Source organism: Pyxicephalus adspersus, chromosome Z (genome assembly GCF_032062135.1).
Source record: "Pyxicephalus adspersus chromosome Z, UCB_Pads_2.0, whole genome shotgun sequence".
NCBI classification, from domain to species: Eukaryota; Metazoa; Chordata; class Amphibia; order Anura; family Pyxicephalidae; genus Pyxicephalus; species Pyxicephalus adspersus.
The window spans coordinates 32,614,064-32,634,220 of NC_092871.1; the positions used below are offsets into that span (position 1 = coordinate 32,614,064).

At 35.3% G+C, this 20,157-nt stretch overlaps 1 protein-coding gene across 2 annotated transcripts in view; it reads left to right on the forward strand.

Annotated features, from left to right (window-relative positions):
• PASD1 (PAS domain containing repressor 1) overlaps positions 1–20,157 on the forward strand; it is a 79,265-nt gene that overhangs the window by 27,307 nt on the left and 31,801 nt on the right. For both annotated transcript variants that reach the window (XM_072429956.1, XM_072429957.1), the window contains exons 2-3: positions 18,332–18,388; positions 19,734–19,790. In XM_072429956.1, the coding sequence (XP_072286057.1) occupies positions 19,759–19,790 (32 nt within the window). In that variant the 5' untranslated portion in view covers positions 18,332–18,388; positions 19,734–19,758. The remainder of the gene's footprint in view (positions 1–18,331; positions 18,389–19,733; positions 19,791–20,157) is intronic.

Sequence of the window (20,157 nt, forward strand, 5' to 3'; positions counted from 1 at the left end):
ATCATCTTTCCTCTTAAAACTTTTTATTCATGAAATACAAACTTAGGATCAGTGACTTGGCACCAGGACTGGTGAAACAGGATTAGGTCATTGAGCAATAGGGAACTAAGACTGGCATGGGAAAAAATTTAAAGACAAAAAAAATAGATTGCCAGGGCTTGTTTCTTTTGAAGCATATATGTTTTTCTGTAGTTGTATTTAAAGATAATGTAGTAATAGGGGTAATGAAGTGTTTACAGACTTTATATTAAACCCCACCGATCGATTCTTTTAGTTTGGAATAAAAAAAAAAATGTACATTCCAGCAAAATTGTATTTCTTTATGTGACTACAAATATATTTTCTTTTTCTGTTGAGTCCATATAAGAAAAGGGAGAGCAGTTGTTAGCAGGAAAGAAAGACATACAAAAAAGTAGTAAAAATTTGTTTTGTCTGCTTCCCATTTGACAGATTTCCTACTCCCTACTGGGAATTTTGGAGTTAGATCTCATTACATGATTACTAGCCATTACATTTTTCTTTCAATTCTGCAAACCCTGACATGCATGTTTCCAAGTGCACCATTTCTTTCTGTAGGGTGGTGTAGGATAGTGGTCGCCAACCTGAACCTACAGACCACTGAATGCACAGACTGCGCATGCACAGGGAGATGTGTGTCACTCAAGAAACTTCCCCCATAGTGATGCAATATTGCCAGAACCCACCCTCCCATCACAGGTATAGAGACACAACCCACCCACTATCCTTAGCCTCCAATCTGTACGGAAGACATCGTCCGCTGCTCCCCCTCAACGGGGTCCTTCTCCTGGCCCCACTGGGGGGCAGACGGGCCAGAGCCGCAGACCACCGGTTAGCGACCACTGCCTTAGAAAGCTCAGTGCAGTCACCCTTATGTGCATGATCCTGTGTCCACCACCTCCCAATTCCTAACCCCTTCCATAGCTGTAGTGATCAACAATGGCTGACAAGTCAAGAGTGTGTAGTGCTGTTATGTTAAGGGTTTAAATGATCATGGGACATAAGCCCTGAGCTCTCCAACAGAAAATACAGAGGAAGTGGCACTGAGAAGGATAGAAGAAGATCCTGGTTAAAGCTTCTACAGTATTTGCTATGGAGCAGACAGTAATCAGTTCTTACTAAAAAATAAGCCAATGTACTAGAAATCATATTGGTTTCTATGGTACAAAACAAACACTATGGTCCAAGTAATCCCACCAACTACATCATAAAACCTATTGATCTGTTGCAAATGACTGCTTTTGGCACTCTTAGAATAAGATATATGTAATTTCATCTGTTCTTTATTTCTAGTGTTTTGGGCTGCTTTGTAAATCTGAAAATGTCTGCATGTGTCCACATATAATTTGAAATTATTTTACTGGAAGATGTTAAATCCTTGATGACATCACAACTAACATTTATTAATGTTGAAGAAGAATATTCTAATGTGTGTTAGTCCATAATTGCATTGCAGGTTTATAGCACTGTAACCTGGATAAATCTGAGAAATAAAACATTTGGTTCCTATGATACTAGTATTTTGGAATATCCTCTTCATGAGATGTGGGCAGGAAATTATAGCTAGGTACAGCATTCATCAAGAACAGATGGTGGTTGGGAACACAAACAAGAACAAGGCCAGCTAGACTGACCCAATCACCTGGAATACAAGAGAAGCTCTCCGATAGTTGCAGTGGATTTTATATGTGAAATACATCAACATTTTTGTTAAATTATAGAACATGGTAAACAGAGAAAAGAAAAAGCACTCTAACCACATTTTTTCCATGGCTGGCTCCTGCAGATTTAAAATTAACTTTACTGTAAGACTGTGGTCATTTGCAAACATCCTTCTTCATTCTCTAATATAGTATGTCACAAGCCTTTACTGTCTCGGACTTGTTAGTATTCCGTAAAGTGTTTCTAAAGCCAAATTGTTTTTTAAAAATAAAGTAGGGATGGGTTATAACTTCTGCCAAATTTTATCTGCTGTCTCTGTTTTTCTTGGGCAGATTCATGCTCCCTGTCCGTCCTGGTTACTTTTGTCACAGGGGCTAAAAGATCAAAGAAAATCCAAAAATTTGGGTTGTCACTTAAACAGAAAAGTAGGGAAATAGAAGTTGGGGAGGATTTTCTTTTCTCTTTTTCTCATCTGTTTTATTTCAAGAGAATTTGCCAAAAGGAACCCAGAGTAAAACAAAAACCCTGACAGGTTTAAATAGTTTGATTTCAAACATACTTTGCTGTATAGAATAGTAAGATAGTTTGTAGAAATAGGTGAAACAAGCCTGTGTACGATAAAAATCTCTCAATTTGTAGCTTACAAAGGTCAAAGGTCATAAAGTCCATAGCGGGAGCACCAGGTATTTCCTGAGGACTCTGATAGGGTAATGGAGAGAATTGGCCTGATTTTTTAAAGCTCTTCAAGGCTGGAGAGGATACATTTTCATCAGTGAAGCTGAGTGACCCAGCAACCCTGAAATAGATCTGGTCCAGCTAGAAAATAGCAAATGGCTTTGAAAATGCATTCCAGGTTTGCTAGATCACCCAGCTTCACTGATGAAAGTGTATCCTCCCTAGCATGTGGAGGAAATCCGTTTTGTTGTCTTTGTAGCAATCCTATTGCTTTACCCTGCATGGGCAAAGCCAAATCCCCTACAGCAACTTTCTTCATTGAGTGGATAGAGGTGGAGATGAAGACTGTTGACTTGATTAAAAAAGAATATATGCATTTCGTTAACAATGCTTTTAATTTGCTTAGGTTTCATGTTGATTGAGCAGATAAGGAAGATATTTCTATGTTTACACGAGTGGGGAACAGAAAGGGTCACTTTAATGCATCTGCATTTATTTAGGTTGGATAGTAAGGAATTTAGGCTGTTCACGTAGCAAACTGAATTATCTGAGCTGAGTGAACATGGTCAAACCTATGTTGGAAAGAAAACTCTATGACATACAAAAGAAAATCTAAAAAAAACAGGATTTTTGGTTTCACATGATTGGATGGTTGAAGTTGGCAGAGCTTAATCTCATTCTCAAAGGGATAATTCAATTTACTCAGTGAACAGCCTAAAACTCTTTTAGTGACTTAATTCCAGTGTTTTATTTGTAGCACATTTAAACACAATGATTTGTTTGTAATTATCTATTTCCTCCTGCTGTTTACAAAACAGTTTCAGGATCATTGAATTTATTAGAGGATGTTTACCTCTATTTTTTGTGGTACAATTTGTATTTGATTTTACAAAACAAGCACTGCAGCCCAGGGAAGGGACTTTTTTTCATAGGGTTGATGTTGAGAAAAAGATAATCGAGTTGAATTGAATTATATCTTTATAAGATGTTCTGTTTTTATTTCATTATTATGGATGATGTTGGTTCAATGAACAAACACAAATGTGTTTCAATTATTTGACTATACTTTATTGATATAGCTTTTTTTTTTTTATTAGGCTGATTTATTTATGCAAGGATGCTGTTTTCTTTTACGATGTATGTTGTTAGGAGGAACTGTGAATGCAAACAGTAAGTTAGTAATTTGCAACAATGACAAATCCAACAAGCTTTGTCTTTTCCAAAAAGAACTGGTCATTTACTCACTGTTCTTTACAGAACCTTGCAACCAGTGCCTGTTTTGAGCCTGATTAAACCTTCTTCAAAATATAATATTTCAACTCCGAGGGGTAAAAAATACATATTAACCAAATCTTAATTTCTTCCTGGCTGCTAAACAGTTTATATCAACTGTTATAAAGTCTGTGGCTGCAGATGGGTCCAAGGGTGCAGGAAGCTGAACTGTTTTCCAACACGTCTCCGGTGTCACAGCTAAATCTAGGCAATCAGCAAAGCTGGTAATGGTTATTGTGTGTTTACGGTGATGTTTTTGTCCATATCAGAGCAATGCTGATCTTGTTCAGCTGATAAAGTTGTTTGATTATTTTTAAGCATATATGCTGTATGTGAAAGCTATTTTATAATAAACTGTACTATAAGACAACACCTACCTTGACCAACAATAACCATGGCACACTTTGTATTGCCTATCCTCAACAAAATGTGCCCATTATGAGAGCCAGTTGGCCATGAATCCTTCCCAGGCCACAATTCCCAGTCTTACTTTTCTCTTTCTATTTCTTTGCAAAAATAATTCCAGACAATCTATATAAGGAACTACTATAATATATTTTCGGGCTTTATTCTCAATCCCCCCTACACACACATACACATCTCTGATTTTCTTCTTGGATTGACATTGTCTACATTAAGACCTCATTGCTTCCTCCACATATTATTCTTTGCAATGATTTACACTTTTCATGTCTTTTCCCAATCGGTGAAGAAATTTCGCAGAAGACAGTTTATTATAATTTTAAATTTTTTAGTTGACACTATGGGCCTGGTTTAATAAAGCTCCTCAAAGCTGGAGAAAATACACTTTCACCAGTGAAGCTTGGTGATCCATCAAACCTTGAATGGATTCTTTAAAAATAATTTGATGTTTGTTAGCAAATGTTATGGATCCATTACAGGTTTGCTGGATCACCCAGCTTCACTGATAAAAGTGTATCCTCTCCAGCCTTGGAGATCTTAAATAAATCAGGGCATGAATGTTTCAAAAAGTTGAGTTGACATATTCCTGCTTAATATCTGTGTGATGGACAAAATCTAATCCAATTAAGATCTTTTGATTTGTACAAGATGTAACAAAAGAATGTTGGCTTTTTAGACATTGTGCTTCTGTCATAATGGCATAATGATAGTCCCCACCAAGTACTTTACCCGTTTTCCCCAGATTGCAACTGGTTGCTGCTTTTTTTGCCTCTAAGTCATGGTCAAGTACAGGGTCGTTGTGGGGGAGAATTATCTGCCTGATCGGGCCAGTTGATGCAGCTGCCCGCTTTCAAACTTATCCTCCAAAAGGCAGCAGACTTTCGAGTTTGGGAGGTTCCAGGGATTTCCAAAATATAATATACCTTGCCTGAACACTTTTAACTGAAGAAAAAGTGACACCCTAAAACAGAGAGGACATACGTACAGAGGGCTAACACTTTGAGCTTACCTTAAAGGAATTTATTGATTGGAAATTAAGCAGCAGTGGGCTGCTGGAGATTGGGTAGGTACGCAAAAACTAATTAGGAAAGTAAACACTTCAGTGAGGACTATGTATTATACAACTTAATTTACAGAGTGCAGAGGTCAGGTCTATGTAAGATACAACACTGCTCACATCGTGTAGCAATAAGGACAATGCAAAATTTACTATAGTGTATAACATAGAGCACAGCAATAAGGTGTATTTCTGATCATTGGGGACGAAGAGATCAGATGCCCATGGTCCTTCGGACTCGAAGGAGAAAAAAAAAGCCAGTTTTATTGTTCAGTAAATAAAAAATTCTGGAGTCATTTGTCAAAGGGGAATCAAAAATGCCAAAGTGGAAAGACTGTGGGAATTACAAACGTCTTTGACAAGGAATGCCCTGACAATAGTGTCCAGCTGGGAAGGGAGGACAGTAGGGCTAAGTAAGGTGCCTAGAAAGAGGTGGGGAAAATTTATTTTTTAGTTGGGGGAATGAGAAAAACAGGAGTACTAATAGGAGATGGGGAGTGTAGAAGAATTAGTTCCCAGCAGGAGGCGGAGAAACATTAGTGTGTAACATGGGATGTGGAGAAACAACACTGCCCAACAAGGGTGTTATGGAGAACAGTATTCTCAATAGTCAATTATTGTTTAGTGGAGCTTGAAGGGGTATATTGGTGGTCATTAGGGTTACATTCGATGTCAGTAGGGATCTAAAGGGGTACATGGGAGGTCTTTGGAGATTGGGTAGGTACGCAAAAACAATTAATTTGTAGTCTTTGTCCCACACTGCAGGTCTCTCCATCAGTTTTCTCTTCTTAGGGCTAAGTAGAGTCTGTTGGGCACGAAATCCCCACACAGCACCAGTGTCCGCAGGACTCCAGGGTTATATTTATTTCTGTGAAGATTCGGGGGGCATGCATTACATGCAAATGGGCTGCTGCTGCTTTATATTATTTAGTGGGGATAGGCTTGTTTTGGATTTTTTTATGCATGTACCTAAACTATGTATGTGTATGTGTATTATCCTTCAGCTGGCTGTAGATGTTACCATCTAATTGCATAATGCCTTTTTGAAATGTAGTAACACCTGTACTGTAGTAGTGTACTGGCCTAAGAAGTCATTTAATATATATCCAATTAGGTAAGCCTTTGCTCTACCATACTTTTAGTTGTTTGTTCAATCCTATTGTATAGTGCATAGCTATCTGTATGTTGAATATAATTATTATTATATGTGATATCAAGACAACATTCTTTGGAACTAGTTTAGACAAGTTCTACATTCAGAAAAATGAATCACAAATAAGTAACATATAATCACTGTATCACTCTGTAGCGAGGAAAACATGTGATGCAATACTGTTTACAGTTTATACTATCATGACTACAAACAGGTAGACATGCATAATTGGCATTGCGCAGATTTCAAGTGCTAAAAAAATCTACATTGTAAATAGCTCTTGATATCTCTAGTGTATTTAAATTTTTTTGTTATCACAATGTAGGGATACATATGATTATGCAACATAAATCATGCTATTATGTTAGTAAATTTATTGTTGGGCATACATGTTACAATCCAATTTTCAGAATTACCAAAACCGTGTAGTGTAGAGGATTTTTATTCTCTTTTGCTTCTTTATTACAAAGGGAGAGATTTTTACAGTCCACAGATAGAGCTAGAAACAATCTAACTGATAACAGCCAGCATTGGCAGAGAGCAAAGAAAGTTATCAGCCAACATATAAGATTAAGTGTGTCCCAATCCCAATAAACAAATTATTTAAACATGTCCAAGTACCAAAAAATCACTTGAGAAAAAGGATTTTTGATGGGACATATTTAAAAATTTAAATTGTTACATTTTATTAACGTTAAAATTAAAAAAATACATACAAAAAAGTACATATAAAAACCACATTACATTACAATTAGTAACGTGTACAATAACAACTTAAATAATATACTTGAATAATAATCAAAAAATTCTTAAATAATCACCAAAATATATATTTAAATACAGGTAATCTCCGGGTTAAGGACATCCAACATACAGACTAGGTATATACATACTACATACATGCTAGATACGAACTGGGTTTCCCTGCTCCCTTGTGTACATAACAGAGGCTTTAAGAGGGGTGGGGCGGTTTGCTTGACTTGCAGAAGAAGTCTTTTGCTAAACACAGCTGACTGAGCTCTTCTGCAATCTTGTAACTGGTTAATGTCAAAGACAAACTGCAGTTTTTTCTTTTTGCATATAAAAGCACAGCTTGCTCCAAAGTTAATACATGTCTATGCTCCATTTTTTGCTTTGTTCGTGATTAACTCACAGTGAGGATTTTATACAGTAACTAGCACCACACTGCCTAATAATATGTTGAGACAAGCATCTGTCCTAATTGCAGTTATTAAAATAATGTGTCTGTTCCGAATTACATACAAATTTAACTTAAGAACAAACCTACAAACCCTATCTCTTATGTAACCCGGGGACTACCTGTAACATTATTGATATCTGACCCCCAGTTTTGTAAGGATAAGGTATGTTGATTTTCTATTAAAAACAACCATAATTGATATTATTGCTATGCTTATATTCAGTGGGATTGGGAAAAGCATTGGTTATTCATACACTCTACTTATTACTAACATTAAAGTTTTTGGCTACAATTGTAAATTCCCCGGCACTCCATCCTATCAATGGAAGCTTTTGGAAAGATAGAAGTGTTTATATATTTTTATCTATATATGCGGTTAAAGGTAAGTACAGTCTTTTAATATAAAAGATTAGGATATACAGTATTTATTATATGGACTATACTTACTATATGTATATTCTTGTATATTCTTTTTAAATATTATTCTTACTCCCTTACTCATTCTTACTACTCTTGAAAAAAGCAGTACTATATATATATATATATATATATATATATATATATATATATATAAAATCATTTTTGCCACCTTTTCTCTAATTTTCTCCTTTCCATTTACTCAAATTATTGATTAGATAGTCGCTGTAATGTAAATTGGTTGGTAAAATGCTAAAAGAGAATGTGCAATCACATTACTTGGCAGTCTCTATCTGAAACAAAGTGACAGCAGATAGTGTGAGTAGGATAAATATGCTTCTAAAGACTTCAACCCCACATGATTTTACTGCTCTTTAAAACATGCCTAAGGCACTGAAAATTCACAGATGTCATACTTATAGAAAATGTTTCCGTCTTGATTAACACCACATGCAAAGCAGCATGTATGATATATCTGGAGTTATGTCAAACAGTTATGTCAGTCAGCTGACTGCTTCACCCATGATTCACTCAACTTTTTATAACCAAATATATATATTTTATTTTATTAGATTTTTATTGAAGTTTTTTTTACAATTTTTAGTATAACAAAATAAAGATACTGTACATATAAATCAGAATAGAACAAACAATTTCCCCCCTTCGGTACTGTATTATAACATCACCATGAAAACCCATTCATTAAAAATATACACATGCTTTTATTATCAATCCCAATTCCCACTACTGGCATTTAAGGTGCAGAGTGAGGAGGGGGGCAATAACACAGAATGAAATCTCCACCGAAAACAACAAACAAACCTGACCGGATATATATCAACATCAAAAATTAGCTAAGGAAACAAAGAGAAAAAATAACCAATCACCTTCCGTAGTATTTTGGGAGCTCTCGGGTCCACCTTCACCCTAACTCGTGAGATGAGATCTGCTTAGAATGGTGGCACATTAGCTAGTAAAAATGATATTGAATCTGCTGTTTTTTCCATTTGCTTGTGATAGTTTGCTTGGCTGCCAGCAGAACATGTGACCCTAGTGTGAACTGGGCATTAGTAAGGTTGGGGGCTTAAATTGTAGAAGGGGTCCCTAGTCCAAAGTTTATGAAACAAAGTTCCCAGTAACCTGAATACTCTCCCCCAGAACCTTATTACCGAGGGAATTGTCCACCACACATTTAACTCGGTACCCTCCTCCTGACAGCCTCTGAAACATAGTCCCGACCCCCCCTGAGACAAGTGTTTCAGCCTGGAAGGGACCATGCACCATTTCATCATGACCTTATACCCAGCTTCCAGCGTGGTTATATTAGTGGAGCATTTAGCCATTCTTGACCAGTTAGCAAACCATACATTTGTCTTGGAACTCTTCAAGTCTCTACTCTAGAAAGACGTATAGGTCTGTGTGGGTGCCCTGGTGACCTCTGTCAATTGGGAATATGCCGGAGAAATAAGTTTTGGGGCTAAAGGAGTTTGACGGCATACATGCTCAAACACAGTCAATGTGACCGTAAAATTGGCATCCTGAATCAACGAATTGACCCAGTGCCTGATTTGCATATATTTGAACAACTCCCTGCCCAGGGCTTGATGTGCTGTATGAATATCCTCCCAAGTGAGAACCCCAGACCTGCCCAGGAGAGAATGAACCTTATCATAACCATGTTGAAACTACTAGTCAAACGCTAGAGGCGACTCCATTCCAGGTGGGAATATTGGGTTTCGCTGGATAGGTAGCAAAGGTAAGTATGGAGAAATAAGACTGCCTGAGAATTAAACCCCTTTCCACACCTTCAGCAGATGTTGAAAATGTACACCTATATTCCTGGGACGTGACTTAGGTGGGAGCCATAGAAGAGCTCTGATATCTACCGGTTGGGACAAATAGGATTCTAATTGAACCCATAGTCGGGCAGCTGCCCCCGCATAGAGGGAGGTAGAAGCGATTTTGTATGCAGCCCGATAGTACTTTACGATAGTAAATTTGGCACCTCGAGTCACCCGTCGCTTGTGGGCAAACATAGTTTTCTGTTGAACTCTCGGTTTCTTGTTGTTCCATATAAAGGAAAAAAAACAATGTTTGGAATGTTCACAACATAGAGGTTTGAACTGAAACAGGTAAAGTTCTAAAATAGTGAAGTAACCCAAGATTCTACCCAACCAGGAGATGGGATGAGAATACCACACTGTCAACAGCCTTTTAAATTGATTAAATAACAGAGGATAGTTTGCTGTGAAAAGAGTACTGTAAGTGCGTGTGATCTTAATCCCTAAGTATTCTAACGAATACCTCACCCAAGAGAACCGAAACTGCTCCTGTAGAGACCAAAAATAAATATTTTTCCACATTAGATTATTTAGAAAATGTGTGAATCAACTCTTACTTATGGTTTACAGATTTGTTAAATATTTTTATACATTTGACATTTTATTCAGTGAATCTTGAACTTAAACATTTTTAATAGACTTTTATGTTCTCTGTTTATCCAGATCTCAATATTCTTGGTTACTGCTGTGATAAGGTTAGGAAGAAAAAGTGTCTGAAGGAAAAAGTTTGCCATTTGTTACATGATTGTAAAACTGTGCTTGTCTGATTTATTTTTTTATGTAATATAAATATTAGCCTTCGTTTGCTCAACAAAGCATCTGAAAACATGGCAACATATTAAGGCCATTTTATTAAGGAAATTGAGAATCTTTGCTTAAAAGCGTAGATTTACTTCAGTTATCCAATCATATCAAAAGCAAAATTCCCGTTTAGTTACTTCAGCTGAATTTGATTGTGTATCCAAAGTGAATACACCTTTAATTTATTGAGTGAATATTTTAAACTTAGGTAAATCAGCCCCATTGTGTTACTTTGAGCCTTCTCTACATGCCCTCAAGACCAGGTAGAGTGAATTCATGGTAGAGTTTACAGCCAGAAGGATGCAATTTTCTTCACTGTTCTTTACTTCCACTGAAATAGCCAGGCCTACTTCCTCTTCTTGAACTTCCAACTATATGTGAAATAAGTACTTCTAAAAGTTTGAATTATACCTACCTTATCTCCATCTGCTGCATCTTTAAGTGTGATGACACAAAGTTCATTTTTTGTTTGTTTGCCCATGGGCGGGACAAATAGGCTACTATGCACATGTGCATGAATTTAGTCATCCTGTGCCAGCCAATTAAATTTGGCTGCTATAAATACACATCTTACACAGTAACAAAGATTTACATACATGAATACATCCTAATAAAAATATAGTTACATAGTCAGGATGAAAAAAGACACAGTCTTGTCAATTTTATCCAAAAGATAAAATAAGAACTGCATACTCAGAAGACAAAGCAATGGCCCTTCTCCCCGGCTAGACTTAGTTTTATAGATGTTTATTTTTCTCATGGGATAATAACTTTTATGAAAAAAGTCAACTGTCGTTTAAACCTGCCGTTGATCCAGAGTATGCTCATTTTAATTCGGCTGATCTATTTTATGTGTATAGGTTTTAAAGTTATTTTTTTCTAAAGCTGGGACTCAAAATTACTCAACCTGGGGTCATTAAAAAATCAAGATAATTTTTTTTAGTTTTTTGCCTTTATTTAGATCAGATTGATCTGAAAGATTTCACGTGATGAAATTTTTTTATATTTTGCCAACATCAATACCTATTATTTGGGCAATCACGTAATGTTTTTATCAGATGTGGGTGTGGTGCTTTCATTCTGCATTGTAGGTCATCTTCATGAAATAATTAGATTTTGCTTATGTAGGAGAGACACCCTGATGCTTTGAAGATATGTGATGGCTCCCCTTGTTGTCGGAGTACTATATAATTCTTTTGTCACGGTGACTAGGATTTCCTTCCCTAAGTTTTACTGATGACTCATTTTATTATTACTCTCTATTCTCTCCTCCCATATTAAGGATTTAGCCAATGACCTAGCTTTGAGATTTGGCCTGTAGAACATACATGACAAAGCACAATCATTTGTTTCCCAGAGATGCCTTAGCATATCACACTCTTATACCGGAGTAGTACTCCTTTATCTGTACGGTGAAGCAGTCAATGCTGACAATTATATAGGAAGAATGACTTATACCAGCTTTCTAAGGTAAGTTACTTTTTTGTATAGAGATTTTGTCACTTTCATATTTTTGGCGAAAGATCGATAAAACAAATAAAAGATTCATGTCATATAATATGTTTGATATTGTCGGATCCCTATAATGACAAAGCTTTATCTGATGCTATGTTGTATAATTCTAGTTCTTATACACAAAGCATAAAACTTAAGACAAGTTAACTAAAACAAACATGGTCAGTATGCAGTGATCTTTTAGAAATTAGTTTTTTTAATCATAGTTCACATAAAATGGTAGTCATGTTATTGTCTTTTTCATACAATGTTGCCTTAGATGTATTTTATTTTATATGAATTAAATTTGGTACTGCATAGCAGAGAGAGGTGCATTTTCTTTGGTCTGATAGTTGAAAAAGAAACATTTTAATTATATAAACATGTAAAAATAATCAGCATGATGTCTTCAAAAATCTTATTCACATTTGCCAAGGTGTTAAATACTTTGTTTCCATGTATAGTTTGTAATGGCTAAGTGTATATTGGGCAGCTGTATTTATTAATTCCATATACAGGTTCTGTATCCTGTTTGTAGTACTACACAAGTATGTTTGTTCCTTGAGAGTGTATGTCTATGACTCCATTCACACATTGAAACCATGCACTTCCTGTGCGCATTAATTACTTTAAAATATGCTCTCGCTGATAATGACTCTATACTTTCATTTGAAGTTTTGTATGTGAAATCCACTGATATGTCATTTTATTTTTTATAAACAAAATAATTAAGGTCTAATTAACCCCAGGGTGTGCCTAAAATATACACTGGGTTTAATTAGTAAATGTGTGAATCAACATTTACTCATGTTTCATGTTTTCTAATTAAAGTGGAACTTTAGTGCAACAAAAAAAAAAAAAAAAACATCACTGACCTTTACCTATGATAAGCCCTCAATCTGTCCACAAGCCGAGTCCAGTGCTGGTTCGGCTTCCCTACTTGTCGCTTCGTCAACTGCTGCCATCCTAGTTCTTCTGGATTATTCTGACGTCACCAAATTATCACTGCGCAGGAAAAAAAATGGCAATCTTACATGTATGAGATCAAGCACTTTTTTTTTACATTATTAGGAAAGCCCTTCATGGCACATGCCCAATATCAGGCATGTCTCTTAAAAAATGTAAAAAGAATAAAAATGTATAGAATTATAAAAATGTGATGATAGGTCTGCTTTAAATCTAATGTGATAAACGTATGAATTTTGAGCAAACGTTCTGTATATATAGATACATTCTATATATACAGAATGTACAGAAGATATATTCTAAACAGCCCTCTTAAATGTTGCTTTTAGGAATATAGACAACATTTTCAACAATTTCAAATGTGCTGCATGACACCACAACACTTACCAAGTGAATGCTCTTTACATTTACACTTCATTTCTTTCCAAAACTAAAAAATTTTAGATTTCAATAAACATTAGGTAATGCAGTTTTTGTTACACACACACACCTTTAGAAATAAAATAAGCATTGTATCCAATCTATCCAATGTCATGATATTATTGATATTAGTTTGCTTCAGTGTTTGCATTTTTCACTTTTCACTGTCCAAATGTTTGTGTTTTAATAACTATGCTCAATTCCTTAGGATATAGCAGTAGATTTTAGCCATTTTAGTCATTATTTTCAGGAAGGAGTGCCAATAGGACCGGAAACAACCGAAAGGCCAAAAACTGTTGAAACCGTCACGCCAAGCTACCTTCACATTAAACTAACAAACAAATCTTTGTAAAAGCAAGTTGGGAAATGTAATACATATATACAAACATTTGAATTATTTCCATTGCAAAATCAATTTGTAATTCAGTTTCTGTATTATTTTAAAGAGAAGTAAGCTGCTTACTTTGTAAGGATCTATGATTGGAATGCACAAAATGTATCACCCAAAAACAAATAAAAATGGGCTTTACCCATTCACAAATACTACTGTATACAGTACAATACAGTGAGCAAAATGAATGAATAAGATTCCATTGCTGTCCAGAAACAATACTGTTGCACTAAAATTGCTTTGTTCATTAATTATTACCATTACAGTTATTACACTAATTCAATTCATTTTTACTTCTTCACAAGTACACTCCAATCAATATGAATATTTTTAATCGAAATACCTCTGTTGGGCAATCAAGTAAACTTGCTAAAGCCCTACTGTAGTATTATCAATTCTGTAACCCTTCATTTAAAAAAAGCGAAATGCCTCCAGACTTGTATAAAATTTTAGGTTTATGCAGCTGTGTGTGGTCTGTCCTCCTTTATATGGTGAGTAAAGACATTATATGGCACTCAGAAATCATACAGCAAGAGGGCACATACACAAAATAATTGTAGGATTTTAGGCTTGGAGTTTAGCACCTTTGTAATTTTCTATGCATGAGGAACTGAACACTGAGAAGCTTTTTTTCAAGGTGCTTTGGGGCACACATTCTACCTCTTGACTGTCTTTAATGTTTATTGTTACATTGATCTTCTATTTTGTAGTTACTGCTATTTTAACAGTTACCTTCTAAACAAACTCAAATCTGGAAATGCCCACAAATGTACCGTATGTCTCAAGCAGAAATCTGCTTTAGAACTCACTGCTGAAATACAAATTGGCCAATTCATCTCGCGCCAAGAAAAGTCAATCTGCGCGTACTTGACGTAACCAATTCCCGTACTTTTTACACGGCCATCCAATAATTCATATGTTGAGGCCATTTGTTTGAAACTGGGAACAAGTGAAAACCTTTATACTTGGTATAAGTGTATATTGATACATAAACATAATTGGGGTCTTGCCCATGGCTAGTGAATTAAGCTACGTATTCAAACACTTTTATTGGCCCCTCAATCGCCAAGGCCGATTGTTAAATTGATTCTAGATTTACAGTAATGGATTCTACATTTTCATTCAACATAAGAAAACATGAAATTCAATAATATTCTACATTAACATAAATGTATTTCTTTCTTTTTTTATAACAAGAGGTTTCATTGTGTCTCTTGTTTTCTGTTTGTGCTTATATATCAGCAGTTACTATTGATCATTTCTTGGAAGGTATCAAGTTTTTTTGATACATTTATTTGCTGAGGGTATCTTCTCCTTATAAAACATTATCATATACTATTAAAAGCATTATGTCAATCCTTTCATTGTGGTGTTTTCATCTCTTCCCCCATACTTTGCTCTAGAATTATCACTGGTATTAACAAGTGTTGTCTGTTTATACCAGCAATCACAACGATAATTTAAACCACAAAAAAAATGTTACAATGGAGAAACCCTTTTTACGAGCTTTATTCTTTTGAGCTCTTCCAATGGCAGAGAACAGGACAAAGGCCTCCTGCAATGTAGTGTTTTGCTTCTGTTTGTAACATAAGGTCCTTCTTTTAGTCTTTTTTTGTTGTAAAGTACACACTGACACTATAATTAGGTAGTATTGCTTTTTCTGTAAAGATTCCCTGTTTACTGGAACAGAAAGTAGATATAAAAAATCCATTTAGTCCATGTATATCTACATTAAAAAATGATTTTATGTTTTGACATATGAGCTGTCATATAGTATGAACTTTTGTATTAGGATCAACCCAACTTCTAAGCCATTTTTTCCCGTTGTCTTCTGCGCACCCTTAGACCCCTGAAATCCAACATCCTTAATATGTAGAAATCATAAGTTTAACATTTACATTTCTACTTTGGTCTACACTTTCCAGGTATCCTTATTTGTCATAAAGAGTGCCCATCGTAGTTATTTACCAGTAGGCCCAATCTGTACTTTACAAGGAAAAGTTATATGCTTTAGATTTTTGTAATTTGGTATTACTGTTGGTTAATTATTGTAGAGGCACACCTCGAGGTATCTGCATTCAATGCATGATGTCATATTATTGGTAAAGCTTTATATTAAGTTTGTTTTAGCTCGTGTTGGGGACACCGTGGATGGCAAAGGGTTGACGTTCATAGTACATATAGTTGAATAAATATTGAATTTGTTTTATGCATGTATTTGAACATTGAGATCATATTTTGTCTGATTTAAGCTATGTTCACACTAGCCATGAGTTTACAGTGTTTTTAACACTTCCTCATACCTAAATACTATATGTAACTTCCCCCTATAGCAACCCCCTACAAAAAAAGTAGGAGTAGCAACTGCCACCAGCTGTCAAATATGCAGACGCTGGTTCTTTAAGAACAAGTACTGCAATGTGATTGAGCAAGAGTACTCAATCCTTAAGCAGGTATGAACCTACTCTAAAAGGAGAAAGAAGCTAGGGATGATATTATCAACACTGTAAAATACTTATGACCTAGGCAAAGGCCTATGTCACCTTTCAATAATGGATATGCATTATGTTTTAGAAAATGATCCTTTTTACAATGACGGAAACAAACCTGCCTGATCACCACTTTGTTATTTAAACTCCACTGCCCTTGCTACATCACATGTGCCACCATCTTCATTCGTTCCTCCAACAGGTTTCTGATCTGCAACCATCATGATTGTCCAGGTTGGGGTGATGAAACTCATGGAAATGCGCACGGGAGTTCATTCAGCCACAGCAATCCAACATCATACATTCATTCTCAGCAGATCCTGGCATATTCCAGGGCACGTAGCTCAGTGGATTGATGAAAACAAGATTGTGAACAGGCAGGAAAACATGTTTTATTCCAGAAGGGGCATCCCCAGTCACTGCAATAAAAATCCAGCTTGCCTGCAATTTTTGAATGTGGAGCTATAGTTCCACCTAAACAAAGTGATTTATTACTCTGCAAGGAAGAATTTGCTTATCTTAATAAATTTGCCTATAATTCACTTTGCAAAGAAGACTTACCTACTCAAATATTGCTTGACTGGATAAGACTAGATAGATAAAGTCAGCAGGGCTTCACCTGATTCACTAAGGCAAGTTTATTATTCCATACAGAGTGATAAATATACAGCCTAAAATTCTTGATTACATCAACCCCAAAATGTCTGCCAGTATGTCTGATTATGCAGCTTGTATAGACTTGAAAATCAGGGTTGTTGAGTATATGGTTTCCAGGTATTGGCCCGGATTTATTAAGTTCTCCAAGGCTGGAGAGAATACACTTTCATCAGTGAAGCGGGGTAATCCAGCAAACATGGAATGGGTTTCCTAAAAGTCATTAGCTATTCATTAGCAAATGTTTTTAATCCTGAATCAGTTCCATTCCAGGTTTGCTGGATCACCCAACTTCACTGATAAAAGTGTATTCTCCCCAGCCTTGGAGAAGTTTAATAAATTAGGGTCATTGTGCTCAATGAATTTTAATAGACACGGCTTGCATGCACTGGAATTGTATCTAAACCCCAAAACAAAAATAATGTATTGCAAGTTAGTTAATTAATTTTTTGTTCAGAATGTGAGGACACAGACAAGAATAAAAACCTGGCAGTGATTCTAATACTTCTGCATTCTATTTAAATGGTTTTACTTTGGCATTAATGTGTTTTTATTAGGCTAGTCATACATATTCATAACTTTTATTGTTTCTATCAATTTCCTTCAAGGTTTAGCATTTACATTACAGCTGGGTGTTTGAAAGGAAAAAGGCTTACATAGATTTTGTTTACGGTATCAGAATGAGAATGGGAAACTTCCTGAAAATCCATAATTTATTAGTAGTTTTCACAATTTGCGAGGTAAAGTTGTAGTTACATCGATACTTTCAGTTCAGACATTTAGTTTTAGAGGTGTCCAATCTATCCCTCTTTTGTAAGGACTATCCTTCTTTTTAGTCCCCCTTTCCTCCATAGCTTTGTATTTAGGTATGAAGAACGTATTGCTATATTATCCAATCAAAAGTTTTTCAATGTCAACTATCTTTATAGTAGTTGTAGAAATCTTCCAGGATTGGCATCATGGCAACAAGCTGTTTCGAAAAGGAAAGCTTTAGAATGGAAATTTCCATATTTCTCTTGATCTTGTGTAATTTCATCTCATGATTCTAGGGCTACATTTTTCCCAAAAATGACTTTTGGTTACATGACTATAAAATATTTATAGATTTACAAATTTGGATAAATTAGATTAAAATTCGTCTTTTTCTAGTATCATCATCCCATGCTTGTTTGTAATGTTTATTTACTGTTAAAGTTATGATTTTCCTTGGAATTATTTGTAATGCTTGTGAAACATATTGACTGTCCTTGGGGGATCAACTGATGTCATATGCGGAAAAGTTAATTAAGTTTCTCCTAGACATAACAGCTAAAAACTGACATTTGTTTTTCATTTAGAGGATATTTTGCGTTGTAAAGAGAGAATATAAATTAATTAGGTTGTATTTTATTCTGTAGTATCCAAGACGAAACAGAAGACTACACTGTGCTCGGCCTTAGAAAGAACCCTGATGTGTAAGTAATTCAGTAAATGTCAGACTCCTTCAACATCAATGAAAAGCTTTTAATTTGGTTTTGCAGCTGTGTTGCCTCTTTGTGTGCTTTTATACATACCATTACATTCTGTATATGGTAAGGACTTCAGAGCACCACTGTATATGCATGGCTAAGCTGCTGGTATGGTACATCTTGCTGTACAAAGATGGGTATGACCCCCAAATTTTACCAATAGCCGGGTACTTGCTAGCCATATCAATTTATAGTCCAAACCTTCTAACCTTACCTAAAAGACCCTGAAAGATAGACCCAGAATTTTTGATGTGGTGTACCTGACAAGATCAAAAGGACTTTAAATATATATCTTTATTTACCACAATTAATGTCGAAGGAGTAGCCAGTACATTTTGGAATATATTAGTTACCCTTAAATAGTGCTGAACATAAATATCTGTCAAAGACCTTAATATGTAATGTACATAAAAAGGTATTGCTGATACAGAAAACAACTAGACAACATAGGAAGTAAAATATTGATAGGATATAATAGTATTTGTGTAAAATAATTATAAAATATTATTTTATGAATTTAACTCATCAATTTTCTATTATGATTACTTTCAATCACTACTATATCTACCACTAGTGCTATTATCATCCATTTACAATTAGGATATTTTTGTTAGTCTATTTTTTTCCTTCCTAATGTTAAGTATCAGCATAAATCAAGCCCTATGGCTCCAAAGTCAAGAATTTTGTGCACATGTTATTCAACAATATATGGATAGTTTTGGGCCCATTTGAAGTTCCTCTGCTACCGCTTCTTAATAGCACTAAAGTATAAAGCATATTATCACAATGGAGGAAAGAATACAATAAATTAAGTTCCATATTTATACCATAACATTAAAAAAGAACATATGTTGTGAAAACTGATAACCCCAATGTAGCCTGATTTTGTGTTACATAAACTTCTGTTTTTATGTCCCTTGTTTTGCTAACAATTATTTTTGTGCAACTTTAAAGGCAGTGAAATAATATGCTATAAACAAAGCACATTTTAAAGAATGCATGTAATGTCTTTGTCAATGTATTTGAACGTTAGAATCTTCTGTAATATTTTTAATATTTTATTATATTTACTATAGTATAGTGCAGATCACAATGGTAATAGTACAGCTGTGAGACAGATGCCGTTATGATACCTTATCATTCAGCAGAGTGCTAAGCCATTGTCCTCAGGGAAAGGACACAGCTGTGACGGGAACAGCAATGTTTGTGTGGACTTTTGCTACAAATTTATATAGATTTTTTGTTTTCAACACCTAAACTTGATTTTGTTGTGTCTTATTTTCTCTTACAGAATCCTGTGTTGTCTAAACGAGCTGATGGATGAAGATGAGAAAGATAGAGCAAAGAGGTAACATCCCGCACATGGAATATATGTGATATTATTGGGGTGATTTTTTTTTTAGTTTTGGTTGAAGTATTTGGGTCTGATGTGGCCAATGTGGTTTAAGGATAAAACTATATCATATGTATGAATCGTCTTGTAGAAGGTAGAATGAAATACCCAGCCAAATATTTTTTTTCTTTCTTCGGCTTCCTCTACTGGTAATGAGTATGAAGGGAACAGGAGGTGAGGAAAAATAGCCCAGCAAGGACAAAGGTGCCAATATAAACCTGGTATATGATAAGAAAGCACCTTACCAGTCTGGTAAAGTTCTGAAGTTACATTTTATGGGGCTTTGAAACACAATGGCTCTCTAAGGGTAACTCTTCATCAG